This window comes from Phodopus roborovskii, unplaced genomic scaffold (assembly GCF_943737965.1).
Source record: "Phodopus roborovskii unplaced genomic scaffold, PHOROB, whole genome shotgun sequence".
Taxonomy (NCBI): domain Eukaryota; kingdom Metazoa; phylum Chordata; class Mammalia; order Rodentia; family Cricetidae; genus Phodopus; species Phodopus roborovskii.
Window position 1 is genome coordinate 1,193,858 of NW_026125546.1, and position 17,684 is coordinate 1,211,541.

Below are 17,684 nucleotides of genomic sequence, written 5' to 3' on the forward strand. Positions count from 1 at the left end.
GGATAACTATGTTTTCTTTAAGTAATGTTCCCTGATTGCTCAACCATACTCCAGTCTGGGGGGGGGGGGCTCACACCCAGGAGAATATCAACAGCACAAATTGGACTCAGTGGGTTATTTAAAAAGAAAATTAGAGACACAAAGTTGAGAGCATGGGGAAATGAGGGTAGATCTTAGAACAGTTATCAAAAAGGAGTGGGACATGAAGGTGATTAAAATATTATGGAAAACAAAAAGAAAAAACAGTTTGGGTAAAGAGTCAAGCACTTAAATAAAGCATTTGGAATGCAATGAAAGTTCACTGAAATAAAAGTCATTTACTGAAAAACATAAGGCAGTCTCAAAAACTATTAAATAGTACAAAGACAAAATTAAAATTTTCTTTAATATATAAGCAGAGTAGGACTTAGATATTTAAGCAGAGTGAAACTTTATAACTATAATAGATTAATTTTATTGAAGGATTTAATCCTAACCCTAAAATTATAATACTGTATATCTATCTTATAAAACAACTTTTACCTTTTAAATATATTTTTATAATGTTTAACCTATTTTAATCTTCACAGAAATCAAGACAGCAAATGCACTGAGACTGCAAGACATTAGGTAGCTTTTCTCCAATTTCAAAATATTCAAAATAATATACTTTTTAATCATATATTTGAAAAATCACCATAAATATATACAAGTGAATGTGCCTGCCATTGGTTCACTATAGTTAAAGACGGAATTGATAAAATTTCATTTATAAAAATATGAATATTAAATATTTAAATAGTATAACTACCAAATTACATTTTTTCTTGTCTCATCATCACAAAGAATGATTTTCAAATGAAAGTAAAACGGGATAACTAAGAATAAGAAAGAAATGTGGGGCCACACACAGTGGTGCACACCTTCAAACTTAGCATTTCAAAAGCAAGGATAGGCATGTTTCTTTGAATTTGAGCCCACCCTCGTCTACATAATGAGTTCCATGCCAGCTAAGGTTATATCACAAGACCCTGTCTCAAAAAAAAAAAAAAAAAAAAAAATGTAGAAAGGGGATATGCATCTTTATTCACTCTAATATATAATAATATTGATTATCTTAACAAAATCATGACTAGTTAGTCTTCTAGTCAGCATGTTCTAGGCATTTTAGCTGCACCCTTTATTGGTCTGCCTTCCTTGGCACAAAAAATAATTAAAAATTAGATCAATACATGAGCCACCGCAATAGTCCATTTTTGTTGCTACAACAGAATATTAGAAAACAGATAATTTGTAACAAAAAGAGAATTCATATGGGTTCATAGTTCATCAAGCTAGGAAATTCAAAGGCATGGTGCCAGTATCTGCTTGAGCCACAGATAAAAATTACAACTGAGGGAACATCACAAATAGAAGATATGAGAATTAATATAAGAGCTGGACAACTGAGCAGAGAGCTGTGAAATGCTTTCTTCAGAATATGACACATTGCACACATTTACTTCACAGCTGGTGTGATTATCTTCTGAAGACCTGCAAAAGATGAAGCCAGCCAAAATTTTAGTATAGAATTTTGAGGAAGACGCTCTCCAGGTCCCATCACTTACTAAGGAGCTATTGGTAGATGGTTTCCAGGGAAAGGAAAGATATTTTTCTCTGGAGGTGTGGTCACTAGTAGGTTTCTCCTGCTCCAGTATATGGGCAGCCCTAATTGGACTTAGTAGGTTATTTAAAAAAAAATAAATAAATACAAAAGGAAGAAGTAGGGGGGAGGATGTGATGGAAGGAATTCAGGGAAGTGGATATAATATTTCACTGTAAAAATATGAAATTATCAAGAATAAAGGAAAATTATATTAATGAAAAACTACATCTGATTTCTTGCTGTTGAAATCAGCAAAAATTAAAATAATAATATTCCTGGGTCTTTTTTGAAAGAATCTACCTGAGAAGAAACTGAACCTAAAGTATGTAAAGCAATTAAGGGCAGCTGGTATGTAGGAACCATTTAGCTACAATCTTTGAAAAAGGAGAGCAAGAGCATGTTCTGATAAGTTAAATAAATATTGAACCACAGTACAGTAAAATTAATAACTACAGTTTAGTAAAACTAGTGTTCTCCTTAAGTATTTAAGCCTCAATTTCTGGAATATGTGATTGTGTGGTGCCAAATTCTTTCTAAAGCCAGACACAGAAATGATAGCTTTATATATGTTTAGTATGTGTGTGTTTGTGTATATACATTTCTCATATTATACTTTCATTGTGCAGGCTAGGTTTAGAAATGCTTTTTTCTTGTTAACATAAAGACAAAAATTAGTTTCTGCTCAACCTAGAGAAGAAAGTAACTGAAATCTGAGCACCCAACTGAACTGACCTATTCTTGCTTTCCAAATCTGATGACCACATAGTAAATTCCAAAGAACATCCTAGAGAAGCCAATAGCAAATGTCAGGAAAGGAGCAAGAAATAGGAATTCAGGAATCCCTTTAAGGGAAATTGTTGGTCAGAGGACTCACAGAAAAAGACATCATAGAGTGAATTAAGAAGGACCTTCTTGCGTTGGAAGAGGCTAAATGGAATAAACTCTGAAGTGACAAAGAGAATAATCCACTGCACATGTCAAAGAAGAAGAGTCTCTTTAAAATATTGTTTGCATTTTATTCAGTGTGTGTTTGTATGCATGTGTGTAGTGTGTACAGAAGTCAGAGGAAAGCTCACAGAGGAACCCTCAACATGGATTGCAGGTACTGAACTCAAGTTTTGAGGCTTGATAGCAAGCAGCTATACCCACAGAACCATCTCATCAGCACCTCAAAATTTTTAAAGAAAGAATTAACTATATGAATATTATGGAAACTCTACAAAAGATCAAATTATGTCAACTTTAAGATAAAATAAATGAATAGGATATGAAAATGTAAAATGAGATACATAGCTATCTGCACCCCTATAGTTCCTGTAATTTTTAAAACAATATATAGAACAACACTCTAGGAAAACCATAAACTTTTTCTCCTATTTGAACTGCAACAAAGTGACTTAATATATTGCTGAAAACATCAGTCTGGCTAAATAAGTAGAAAGGTTTTTTTCTCAAATTAAAATGAAAATCTGTAGAATTATATTTTAGCATGCAACATACAAATGAAAAGGTTCAATTACTTAAAGTACTTTTTTTTGTATAATAACAATTACAGATTGGCTAATAATAGCCTAATAACTGAGTGTACAGTTAAATCCACAGTAAACTATAGATAAGGGGAAAAGGTTTAGGACAAGAATAACTGCTTAAAACCTTAGGGATGTATGACTGTCATTTATGCAAATCTATTGATGCCAAGATTGTAAACAGAAATCTGCACTAAAATATATGCAAATTCAGCAATGTTCTCAACATAAGACAGATTAGTAAATTAACTCTACCCTACAAATTGTATTTTCCCATAATACTATCCTTACCCTCAGCAAAGTGAACAGACCATTGACTGAAATATAAAACCACACTTGAGTAAACAGGGTCAACAGAGTGAAGGCTTCAGAAATAGGGAGACATAATTATATATTCTAGCATTTAATTTAATAAATATTGACACAAAAGGATCAAATATGTAAGTATGAATCAAAAGTTGAATGCTTCATTACAGCTGGAATTAGCCAAAAACAGAAGAGAAGGTCCTGAAAAAAAAAAAACAAAACAGGTGAGAGAGAGAGAGAGAGAGAGAGAGAGAGAGAGAGAGAGAGAGAGAGAGAGGGGAGAAATGAAAGCTTCATCAAGGCCAAGGAGTTAAAAAAAAATAAAATAAAATAAAAGGACAAAGCAATAGTTTGTGTTTGCATACACAGAGCACATTCCATTCCAACAATCTACCACTATTGTGCATAAAAGATTTTCAGGAAGAGTCAGGTGATGGTGGCTCATGCCTCTAATCCCAGCACTAGGGAGGCAGAGACAGGCAAATCTCTGAGTTCGAGAACAGCCTGATCTATAGCGGTAGTTCCAAGACAGGCTCCAAAGCTACACAGAGAAACCCTGTCTCAAAACAAACAAACAAAACAAAACAAAAACACAACAACAAACAAAAAAAGAAGCAATGGTTGAAAAGTAAGGTAGATCGACTGCTAGAAATTATTGCAGAATAGCATCATTCTTTATTCCTCTCATCATAAAACTGATCATATTCTTTATTCCTCTAATCATATAACTGGTCATTCCATTTTAGTCAATAACAGTCTACAAAAATAACTAATTGAACAATTCTTGAGTCAAGATGGTACTCCCCAGTAGACAGAAATGGACGTTTATTAACATCTAAGTTAAATTTCTTTAAGCTTAAATAATGGAATAACATTATTCAATTCCAGTGTCCCCAACATGAGTAAAACAATCAAGATTTTAGTTTGGGAAACAACTTGTCATTAAAAATAAACATCAGAGCTAAGACAACTGGAATACACACATGAGGACCACCTCCAAATGTACTGGAGACTCGTCTCAATGTGGGAGGAAATGAAACCATACTAACCTAATTATACAAAAAAGATAACTCAAAGTAATTTTCCCTCTCTGTTCTCTCTCCCTCTCTACTTGTTTTTTATTAATCCTTTCAATGAAGTGTTGAGATAGAATAAGAACTGAACAAAGCATATGATCATTTAGCAAACAACACTAAGATCTTTGTGCTTCCCAGACACTCTGATAAGAATCTGGTCTTATTTCTCTGAGGCTGCCTCTACTTAAAACATCTCTAAATTTTCTAAAGATGATATTTCAATATTTTAATCAGAAAGAAGCTAAAGGTGCTATGATTGATGATTGCTAATTACTTTCAAATAAATACACTCCACCCAAGGTCACATGATCAACTTGATGGGGTGTCAGATGTACTGACAATACACAATGAGCTTATGTGCCTATTTAACAAATCAAAAAAGAACTATCAAAGTAACTGCAATTGCTGGTTAATCACCTTCCTTTTAAGTTCTAAGGTACAGTAATTCTGGTTAATGCTAGCTGCCACTATTTGAAAAACTGAGTGCCTAATGTGTATCTTCCTGGCTGACAGATGGCCCTCCTATCATGATTCAGTGATTCAGACTTACTTCCTTCATCTTACAGATCACCATTCCTCTAGGCCTCATTAACCATCTACAGGAATCTCTGTATTCAGCTGGCAGAAGGCAGGAGATCAAGAATAAGGAAGCTCAAACTAACATATTTTAATTGAGTAGGATCAAAGTATCACACTTAGCTTGCTTAGCTATAAGAAACAAGGCTATGAATTATTGTCTAGAAGTGAACTTACAGAATGAAATACCAGGATTTAGAAAAAAAAAAGTCTTTACAACAGAAATGTCTGAATTATACTTGGAGACAATTTGAACCAAATTTCAAAGTCAGTCTCACTGGAGTATCATCATAATCTGTCATTGCAAGCAGATAATCTAACCTAGTAAGCACTAGGCTCCTAATAATTTTTTTGGTTATTTTCAAAAAGATTTTCCCCCATAAAAGATTATCCAGAATACTGTAAATGAAACATTCCAAAAAAGTTTAATTCCTCTATGATCTCTTTCAGTGGAACTTACCTCAAAGTTCTACAGATTTACCAGAGAAATGCAGCATGTCATTGGAAACAGATTATAACTATGCATATGTGTGTCATCTAAGGGGAAAAAAAATCTGCTGAGCAACATTAAAATAAAATATTGAAGTTAATTTTTTTAGTAACGTCAGCAGCAGATTTAACTGTAAAACATTTTTAACTACTTTTTAATTGATTGTGCACATTTGCACATTTTTGTTAAACATGCATGTTAAGAGAACAACTTTCAGGGGTCTGTTACCCTCCTCTACTATGTGAACTCAGATCAGGCTCAGTGGCAGGCATTTATGCCTGCTGAGCACCTCATGGGCCTATAAAACACTTTTTGATAAACTAATACCTCTTGGTAAGCAAGGAATCCAGTGCTATCATCTGTTCTAGCTTATAGGATTGGAAGCCATTTGGAGACTAGAGGTTCTGTTTTCAAATAGTTTCTATTCAAAAAGGTCTATATGCATCATACCCTCCTGCTTTTAAGAGAACATCCATTCTCTTAGTAGTTTGTTCTTATCTAAGTAGCACAAGGAGAAAAATGTAACTGAATAAACTCACACAAATATAATAAGTCTCAATGTCTTTTCAAAAGCACTTGCACTTAAGAAAAAAGTAGCTGTCATCTCAAAAGAATCTTTAGTAAAACTTCAAACAAGGTGATACAGTAACATTAAAACATTTAAATAGAGGAATGTATTTGGTAGGCCAATTGACATCCAAGAGTGACTAGATTCCTACTTTTAAAAAACTGACATTGTAAGTAAGATCACATGTTCCTTCATTAGCTGCAACATAATGATGATGCCGGAGGAGTAACACCATGCCAGGCATTACCAGCTAAGCCGCAGCCTGGTGGCAATACATAGACTGATAGAAATGGGTTAATAATTAAGACAGAGCTAGCCAATAAGAACCCAAGCCATCGGCCAACAGTACTATAATTCATATAAATGTCTGTGTGTTCATGTGGGGCTCAAGGGTGGTGGGACCCTGCCAGGACAAACCACCATCCTTAACAGTAATCAATTGTGAATTCAAATTATGTTTAATGATTCACAAAAGGTTAACATGTTAAAACTATTTTTTTTCCAAATCAAATCAACAAACCTATTTCTTATCAAACAACTTTAAAGTAACAGTTTAGTCCACAAGCTCAACATTTAAAGCATTCCTTCAGGAAAGAAACGTAATTGTAATGACATAAGTAGTAAATTACCCTATAATCACAGGGAAGAACTTCAAAACTGTGTCTAGTTGGGTTTCCATTGATTTTATCTTATGTAAGTGGGCACAATTTAAGTCACTACCACTTGTATACAAAAAAAATTAAAGTAGTACAAAAAAGATAATCATGAACCTATATTCTATGTGGAGAAAGTATCAGGAACTTCTCATTATCTGGTGACTGCTGAGAAAGGAGTGTGGTCTTCAAAGCACACAGACACATGCAGACACATGCAGACACATGTGTGCATTCCTGCTTTCCTCTTCTCTTCCCTCCTCCCTAACCCCACCCTCAACCTGCAAGCTTCATGCTAAAAAACAAAAACAAAAACAAAACCACCCCCTAGGAATATATAATTATAAATAAAAGCATGCATCCCTATAAAGAAATGACTAGTCTAATGATGCTTACTCATTGTTTTGTCTTCCTGGCAGTGACAGGAATACAGAGATTTCTAAAAGGAAGGAAGACTAGTTCCTGAGACTGCTTAGAGTGCTAGGAAATTATAAAAGGAATAATACCTCTTTGTTTCAGTTTGTTTAGGACACACCTTGGAATATCAATCTAAAATATACACATCTTTTCATAGGAGAGAGAGGAAAGCAGTACAGAGTTCTTTCCTTTTTAGGAGTTATCTGAATACCAAATTTCTAAGAACTTTAAAACTCAAACTAGGGAGGTAATGGAAATGATATATTCATATTCATTTAGAACAGCTTCTTGGGTATTAGTTAATTTTGCTAAATGTCAGAACATTTATTCAGCAAAGAGGATTACATTATTCAGTAATGTGTTTTAACAACCTCAGATGAACCTTGTCTGACTTCTTAAACAGTTTGTGCAAATAAAATTTTGATAAATTAAATTATTTTGCTTGCACATAAGTTAGAGGATCAGTAAAGCAAATAACCACCTGGAAACCTGTCTGACAATTTAAGTTTTCATCATAATAAAGCAAAGATTAATATGTAACTCACATATCTCCTTACCTGGGTTTTAGAAATACTACAATTCAATTTCTAACTAAAAGAGCACACTGATTTTGGGTACGGATGATATTAAATTACTGTAAATATAAAAACTTAGATGCTTACACCATGGTATCTCAACAGATAAAAATCTACTTGACAGAATTCTAAATAATTGCTGAAAAGGGGAAAATTAGTCTTCCCCAGAAATGAGCACCCCAATTGGCTATCCAATAACAGGTGCTCAACCCTGAAATCATATACACATAAGCAACACTAAATGTACTTGCCAGGTTGTATTTATATTATGTGTTTATATGCACACACGTGTTAATGTGTATAACAATAATAAAAAGGGAAACAAACCATGGATTTGAGAAGGAGTGGCGGTGGGGAGACATGGAAGGGGTTGAAGGCAAGGGACCAAAATAAGATAATTAGTACGTGCATCAATTTTTTTTTTTAAATGTTCATCTTTACATTTCAGACTTTTGGCTTCTTAGGAAATTGTCTCAAAGTCAAGGTCCATTTAAGTAATGGTTTGTGTTAGTCTTTTAAATGACTTTGTAAGAAACTATTCTAAAGTCATTTTAGTATACATTTCATAACTCCATGTACCTATCTATGACTAAAAACATGCATAGTTATGTTTAAATTTTGTATGTTATACAAAAAACTCACCCTCACTCTATAGAAGCCTATATTTTGTCTTTCAAAATATAAACATTTATGTAAAATCCATTTTTGTCCCAACAATTTCTACAGCAAAACACTAGCTCCTTCTACATTATCCAAAGATCTAAATTTGTGTTTTTCCAAGCTTAACTACACTGTTAAATGTCGGGCCCAAAACAAAGACCAACACCAGCTAATTCTATTTAAAAAAAAAAAAAAGGGGGGGGTCAGCATAAATATAATCTATAAAATTAAACCTATCACATATTTATAAGATGTCATGTCCTTATGACCATGCTTCAGTGATTTCATGCCAGAGTATGCATTCTTGTCTCTCAGTGAGCACAGATGTGTATTTATATAGCTCAAGCAGAAATCTCTGTAAATCCTGTATATGGACTTAACTAATATTGACTGCAAGACCTTAAGTACCAGATATCATGCTATATATTGTAATGCTAAAAATCCCATGTGTATTGGGTAAAGCACACACATCCACAAAAATTACCTTTACAGAGATACAGAAATCAAAAAGTCATAACCAAACCATAGCTAAACTGCCAAGGACTTGTAAACAGCTACATTAATTATGGAATAATAACATGGCTCAAACATGCAAAGATTCATCAACTACACTGTATATTTATCTTCTTTAACATTCTTGGGCACTTAAAGAATTGAGTATTTTTAATGAATATAAAATAATAATCGTTTACTTCATCACTTTCTATGCCTTCTCATTTCCTAAATTCCTATTTAAAATTTCAGTCGACTTACTACATGATTATATTCAGTGACCATATACTTTTCTCCAATATTTTTTTTGCAACATTAGACTGGCACACAAAATATGATTCATCAAGTACCTATGGTTCTTCCATAGATTAGGTGTAAAATCTGATCCTTATCTACATATAAAGATGTTAACTTTTGATCGCATGGCCTATGATAAGTGAAAACACAGCAACCATCCTAAAGATGAACATAAGTGAAGAGTAAAGGTGAGGGCTATAATGCTAATGTTACTTTAAAATATAAACTACAAGGGAATACAAAATGAAATATATAAATTCTGAGTTAAGAAATAAGTCATTGAGCACTCAAAAATGGTACTATAGAAAAAGGTTTACTAGCTTCCATTCTTACTCAGTAGTAGCAGGTATTTTAGTCAAAGACAAGTCATACTCATTTCAATAGTCTCAAAAGGCATCATTAAGTATTGCTACACATTCTCCAATACTACTACTACACAAGAAACCACATTCAACAATTCAGACTTCTACAACAAAGTGTATGTGTGTTCAGGGTGCATAAAGGCCAGTGACATCACTCTAAGTCAAACTACAGAAGAATATTATGTATATGCAATGACATGCAGTAGATCCAGACATTACAGAAGGCATTGAATGGAGGTATTCTCAGTTTCAAAAATGAAAGAAAGAATATATAAACAGAGTGGTAACTTTAAAGTAACCCCCGGGCCACTTCACTGTTGAGACATTTGAAAGAGTGCTTTGTAAATTCCCAACTGTAGACAAATAGTAAAGACTTTTATGAGCAAAGACTAGGTAAGGTACAGCATCCTGTAATCCAGTAACTCAGGAACTTGAGGCAGAAAGATGGTCATCTGGAGCTACCTTAAATTATACAAGGTGACTCTGTCAATTCTCTTAAGAAATGTATTAAGTTAGGATACAAATAGTGGAAAATACAAAAATCAGTTAATGAACTCTCCAAAATGTTTCCCCATAGCCATACTAGATACATACAGAAATATTTTTTATTACTATTGGCTGATGGCAGCTATTTTCGACCTTCAGCAACACTAGGCAGCAAGTAGCAGTGCTTTTTAGTTTTTTTGTTATGAAATACTGCTAGATGACTGGTGATTTACCTAATTCCAATAACTTGGCAGACAATCTTGAACACTAACTTTGCCACACTCCTATGGGTTTCACTAGCTTCTTCAACTCATTCCTAATTTGGCCAAATCATAATTAAGGTACAACATGGTGGCACTCATTTACTTATATATGTGGAGTAGAAACTCACATTGCAAGCACAGTTGTTGACTCCCAGGAAGGCTGAATCAAGCAAGCTACAGAGACAATTGCTTGAGACCAGTACCTGCTTAGTAATTCCTTAGTCATTAGTCAAATCAGTTTACCACTACTATAACGAATTCTAAATACTTACGAAAGTAAAGGATTCTGCATAGTATAAAGTGATTCAAGAGACAGTACAAATACTTGTTACATGAGAATAGGACCAGAGCTATAATAGACACTGAGCCCCAGGAACAAGGTACAATCTCCATATCCCTCTGTTACCTCCATGTGCATGTGTGAGTGCCAATGCCCCCTCCCCTAAGAAGCAAGCAAAGAAAATGGTCATCCTTCCATATTCTATTTTTGGTCTTAACTTTAGAAAATATAAGAGCACTACAGAAGAGTACCATGGAAACATAAAAGAAAGACAGGATAATACAAAGGAAGTCACCAAGTACTCATGGACTTGCCTCCTGTTATCGGCCTCAACAACATTCAATTAAAATAAACCACAGTTATAAAGGTATCAGTCATATCTGTTTCTAAACAAAATGATATTTGGGGGTAGGTATTTTTCTATATTTTGTTCATAAATGATACCCTTAGATACTTCAGACTTACTACTAACCTAATAAAATTTATTCTGCAGAATAACTGCAAATATTTTTCTAAATTATTACAAGAATTGATTAGGGTCTGGTCATTTTTATGGGTCCAGATCAAGGTAAAGGAAAGGCTCTGGCCATTCTATCACTTCCCCAGACTTTTCTCAGTAAATGAGTGGTGTTCTCTTTCTTCAGCTTAATTTTAGCAGATCAATTAAGAGACCATACATTAGATCAGCTCAACTTCTTTTTAAATAATATGTAGGACACAAAGAAAGGTTGTCAGACTTGGTTTCTTAGCCATTTGATAGAAGAACAAAAACATATACTGAAAACAAACTACAACAGCACCAGGCACAGATCCAGGACAGGTGCTATGGAAAAGCCTATCTGGGTGGTGTCTGAGAATTCTAAGCTCTGGAAAAAAGATAACTAAAATTAAGACCCAGAGTCACTGGTAATATACATCTGATACGATATCAGCTGCAAGTGAACGTTTTGGTAAAACTGGCTTTTATTTTTTTAGAAATGTCATACTTAATTTTAATGTTATTTTTTATTTACATGTGTTGCGTGGACCTGAGTTTTGTTTTCTTAGTTCAAACATAGCCCACATTATAAGTAAAATAATCAAAGGAATGTCATTACCTTTCAAAATTTCATCAGTGTAAAATTCTTGCAAAAATGTAAACCGCAGTCAATTAACTATCCTTTTGTGAAAACTACTCCAATTAATAAAATGATTTTCAATTCAATAATAACACATAAAAATGTATAACGTAGGTGTATAAAACCTACTTTATACACCTAAGGTATTCAATGTTCTGTATGCTTAGGGTAATAGTAATTTGGGAAGGATATAATCTTTGAACATAAAGTAGATTCATCAAATAGCTTTCACTACTCATACAATTGATTTTGGATTTTGAGATCTTATGCACCATAAGGTAACTGACCGGGGGGAGGGGGGTGGGATGGGGGGGAGGAACGGGGACAACACACACACACACACATACACACACACACACACGACAGCCATTCTAAGAGATTAAAAATCTTCTTCCCCCCCACCAGAATTTAAAGATTATTCTGGAAAATTTAGAAATAGTTCCTATAAATTTTAAATGGGGATAAGGATGCAAAGAACCTCAAACCCAAGGAATACTAGCCAGATAACGAACTTTCAAAAACGGAAATTGAAGACTATTTCTAACAGAAAAAAAAATTACTAAGCTATTTGCATTTCACAACTAAGGACATTAAAATGACTCAAAAAGGAAAAATTAATGAAGAACTAAAAAACTTAAAGCAAATGAACTAGTTAGGCACACACATATACATTAATACAGTGCCTGCAGTTTCTATGCTTGTTGGCTTTATATTGTCTTTTAATAATAGGCGTAATTTCTTTATATATAAAACAAGAGGTTTTCAAGATGCCTGAGGGAAAAAAAAAATATCCACAAAATTTCACTCTAGGGTTGCCAATCTCTTAGGAGTATGTGGCCTAAATAAATCTGGGACGTTAAATAAAAGACTAACACACTGTTTTCATAAAAGGAACTACGTTACAGGATCTTCAGAATTTTTGTTACTAGATTTGGTAAAGTAAACAGAAGCAGGATTCTCCAACTAGAGTACTCTGATGCAATTATTTTTATATCTTTATGACCTATAATTCTTTAATGTTGGATATTTACAAACACACATACATTTGCTACCTACTGCTTTATAGCATTGTACTTGTTTAGTGTTTAAACCCATGGGTTCTTTTCTACTGGATTTCAGCGAACAGCCTCTTTATATTTTCTTTAGATCATTACTAAAGATCATTAATTTTAACTCTAACACTCTGCTTTAATCTCATTTGAATTGCTCTACTTATCTCAAAGGTAGTTTGTTATTACCATCACAAAAAATAACTATTTGCATAATACTTTATGATTTTACATCTATTACAAACACATCACAGGGAGCCAGAGGATGCATTCAGTAGCTTGTCATTCACCACTTCAGAATCAAACAAGGGGAAGGATGACATTTTCTAATAGTAGAAGAACAGAAATGAACATAAACAATAAACCTTGAAGTTTTGAAATACACAGGAAAGAAAAATTACAAAAAGGATGACCAAGAAACACCAATAAAACACAACTTTCAATTTGTAAGTATCCATATTTTTTAAATACAGCATGATGTTAACAGGTCTATGTATCCTCTGTTATGATAACCATTAAAATTATCTAAAACTATGGTCCAGAAATTAAGGTAATTATCTTTCTGTGGATCGTCTATATTACTATGATAAAGTTTAAAACTGAGTGTTCCTATTTACAGAATTCAGTTTTTCCTCAGCTTTCTGACTTAGGTAGGTATCAACACTCTAACCTTACCCCCATAAATATGAATGCTAAGAGTATTTATGAGAAAATACTGACATTATGTGTTTAAAAATTCTGTTTGCATTTCTTCTTGATAAAAAGAATCAAAAAACTTAGTTTCCCTGTTTTGTTCCATCATCAGACAACATATGAGTAAAATTCTGAATGCTTAGTTGTCACCTACAATCCAAATGCCGGTAGCTCTTAAAGCTTTCTGTAAACATACATCTACATGAAATACATATCCCTTCAATCACTATCTACTTAAATATTTTTATGTGTAGTTCCAAAGTATAGCATAACATCTATCCCCACACCATGAAATGTGCAAAACAAGGAAGAAGGAGAGCAGAGAAAGAAATGGAGCACGTTGTTGTTTTTCATTCATGCAGCAGAGTGATGTCAGTGTCTGCAGCAGCAGTCACAGCAGCAGGCGCTTTGGTCACTGCAAACTAAAACCCACTCAAGTCAGAACCTTAGTGAATGCCAAAGAAACGAACAAAATTTTAAGTTACAGGATAGGTTTTTAAGCAGCTAAATAGAGAGAATATATTAGTTATATGTTGTAGGTTCAATATGTAGGAACAAGGCAGTGTGGACAAGACACAGGGTAATAAAAACCAAGGAACTAAGATCATAAGAGCCTGCATTCCAAAATCACTTGAATGAGAGAGACTGACATAAACACCTACTGTTATAAACAGCAGAACTACAGCAGAGAAAAGTCCTTTAATTCCCAGCACAAGCTTTGACCCTGCAAATCTGCCTACTGCACAGACTCAGAACTAAGTGTTTTCTTCATGATTGCATTAAAATTGCATTAAACTCTGATGTGCCATTCTACAACAAAGAGTCGAATTTAAGCCTAATCACAAATTTCATTAAAACTACTTCATGATGGGGCATGTAATTCTTAAGCAATTAGGGCTTTTGAGGGATGTAGAAAAACAAGTTGTACTATTATCTATGGTAAGATGTTACTGTTTATCAACAAAAGGAAAGGAGGTACTAGGTGGCCATTATATTGTTGCAGCAATTGCCAAACTTCTCTCATTCTGCCCACAAAACCCTCTGCACAGAATCTACAATACTTTTTTTTTACATTGTTCCTGAAAAGAAAATCCCCAAACTTCATTAACAAACTGTTAAAGCTGAATCATTCAAAAAATGTCTGTGACTGCTGCCTCCTTTTCTTTCTGCTACCTCTCATTTAACACAGCCCCAGAAAATGTGCAAGGGAGTTGCATATGGCATTAATCTGTTAGAAAATGGTGGACTTTTCTGTAAAATACAGCCAAAGATATGTGTTCAGTTGTGGTCATTATTAGGGCGATCACGTTGTTTTCATTCATTCATTCAGGATTTGCTGGAGGATGTCAGTTTCTGCAGCAGCTGGCTTGACCTGGGGGAGTAGTGGGGGAGCAAATTCCTCCTGGTGCATACAGATTACAGGATGTATTTCTTGGTGCTGTGCACTTACTCCACTGTACTATAGCCTACAGGGGCTTACCATCAAGTGGTCTGAAAGCAAGTGCTTTAGCAACATGCTAATTACAGATCTAAATGAAAGCAAAAAAAAAAAAAAAAAAAAAAAAAAGCACCTAAACTTTGATCTATCATTTTGCAATCACTTTCTCCAACTCTAAACACCTTAGGATATCCATCTTAAACAAAAAATTCCACATACCATGTAAACATTGTATGGAGCTTGGTAATATTTCACGTCTGAGTAGGTTTTTGTTTGTTTGTTTTTCTTTCCCTACTCCATATGATTCCTTCCTTCCACAATGAAGCCGCAGCAGTAACTAGCTCTAGGCTGGTACCTAAGAATATTAGGTACTCGACTCTCCCTTATGGCCTTTACGTCCCTGTTCTGCCTAATTTTCTTTCACTCCCCCAGGAGTCAACTAGATCATGCTCTATGTCCCTAGGCATAAACAAAACCAAACCCAAACAGAAAACATTAAGGGGAGTCCACAGCATCCACCCACACTCACCATTACGTTTGGCACCTAACAAAAAAGAAACTTGAGAACTGCTAAGTATACTTGAAGATGGAAGGAAAAAGTAAACATACTCCACACACAGGCTCTAAGAAATTCATCGTGAAAATCACCTTTCGGGCGTAAGCCATTTGTAGTGTAGTAGTGATCTGGTGCATGGTTGTATGAGGTGGCGGAGAGGGTGAATAAAGCCTATACACTTCCTCTACGCATGCAAGGGATAGGCTAACATCGTAACTAATGCCACCAATCTTTCCAAAACACAACACCAGCAAAACAGACCACAGGCAAGTCAAGAACTTTGTGGGAAAGCACAAAGGCTGCAGAGATTCCTATTGCCACTTTATCCGCCGCTGGAGAGTCTGTGTGCGTGTTTAAGGGTTTCACCCGGCAACTCCTTCCCCGGCTACCAACACAGAAAGCTAAGGAGCTATTAAACCGAAACACTTTTCCTTGCAGGCGAGGGATGCAAGATAAAATCTGAGGGGCGGCGTGAGAGTCAGATAAAAGTTGATTTTCAGGTCGCTCCTCCAAAGCCCTGCAGCGACCTCAGGGGGGAGAGTGAGATTCCCAAAGCCACTTTCACACCTTCGGTAATGCACTAGCAAACAGAAGCCCGGAGAGGCTGAAGTTTCCACGCAGGGCACCGTCGGGGAGACGCAGCCCGGGAGGACGGGAGGGTTGGGCTCGCTACCTCTGCACACGGGCGAGCCGGGACTCCGTCTCTCAGGTGAGCTGCTCCTCCGCTGGCTCTCGGGGGACCGTCTCGGGCGGCCCTTGGCGCGAGGCGCCTGCTCGGCCGGGACAGCGACCGGCGATGGAGTCGGGCTAGACGGGCTGGGGCCACGGGCCGCGCCGGCCCCGGGGAGACTGGCGAGCGCGGCGGCGGCGGCGGCGGCGGCCGGGCGCGTGGGGCTGTGCTGGCTGCCCCGCAGGAGCTGGAAGGGCACGGTGGCGCGGATGGGCTGCAACAGCCGGCCGGCTCCCGCAGCGGGCGCGCAGCCTCCGGCCGGCCCCGTCCCGCTGCCGGCAGCGGCGGGCGGGGAGCCCGCGGTGCTGCGCCGCATCCTCTGCGGCGCGGGGTGAGGGGTCTGGGAGGAACTGGAGGACGCAGTGGACATGGTGGCTCCGCAGGCGGGCGGGCGGGCGGACCGGCGGGCGGGCGGGCGGGCGCGCGAGCCGGCGAGCGAGCGTGTGGGAGCCGGCGGCGCGGCGGTGCGTGCGATGTGTACGGGGGAGGGGCGGCGAGGGGCGGAGCCGCGGGGCTCCCCTTCCGACGCGCACCCCGCCGCCGAGGGGGAGGGGACGCCGCGACAGCCAACGTCCAACGGCCCCAACCGCCCCGCGGCGCTCGGCGGGGCTGCTCACGGCCCGGCCCGCGTCCAGCCCACGGCCGCCGCCGCCGCCCCGCGCATCGCGCTGACGGGGCACTCGCCCGGCTCCCGCGGCTCCTCAGCCGCCTCCTCGGCCCTCGCGGGAAGGCGCCCGCGCGACAGGAGGACCCGGCGGCCGCGGGCAGCGCCGCGACTCTGGCCTCTGGGGAGAGAAAGGGGCCTCGAGGCGCCTCGCGCTGCGCGAAGCCCGCGCCACCGCAAACGATGCCGACGCCGCCGCCGCCGCCGCCACCTCGACCCCGCTTCTCACTCGGAATGGCAACTAATCCTGGGTCGGCGCCCCGCCCCCTGCCCCGCCTCCGGGGCGTTCTGGACCCGATTCCTGCGGCTGAGAGCGCTCCGATTGGTCGCGCCACCCTACCCCCGGGAGTCCAAGGATTGGTTGTGCGGTCGGAGTGAGCGGAGACTTGGCCAATCATCGTACGGCGTTTCCGCTTGAGGGGCGGGGCGTGGGGGAGGAGGGGCTGCGCGCCGAGGGAGGGACGTAAGAGTTGACAGCCTCTGGGGTGAGGTTGGGACTGGGAAAGTGGGTCCCTGAGTGTCCTGCGCGTGCTCCGACGCCCACAGACACGCGCACGCTGCGATAGGCAAGCTGCAAGGGCTCCAGCTTCCCGTGCCGTCTACGACCCGAGGCTGAGGACGCTGAAGGCAAAACTAACTTGGCAAACACACTTGCATCCGGTGTGATGACTTAGTTACAGCTGAATAAAGGAAGGATCTCTAACCCCTTTAATCTTAGTAATGTCGTCTAGTACCTTAGTAGACTTGTGAATCAAAAGAACTTCGCGAGTAGTGTTGGAAGCTAA

At 38.0% G+C, this 17,684-nt stretch overlaps 1 protein-coding gene across 2 annotated transcripts in view; it reads right to left on the reverse strand.

Moving 5' to 3' along the window:
* Positions 1-16,628, reverse strand: part of Glcci1 (glucocorticoid induced 1) — a 69,351-nt gene extending 52,723 nt beyond the window's left edge. Inside the window, exon 1 of one of the 2 annotated variants that reach the window (XM_051177123.1) lies at positions 16,179-16,628. In XM_051177123.1, coding sequence (XP_051033080.1) covers positions 16,179-16,605 — 427 coding nt within the window. In that variant the 5' untranslated portion in view covers positions 16,606-16,628. The remainder of the gene's footprint in view (positions 1-16,178) is intronic. The other variant, XM_051177122.1, reaches the window with a different exon arrangement.
* Positions 16,629-17,684: the final 1,056 nt, after the last annotated feature.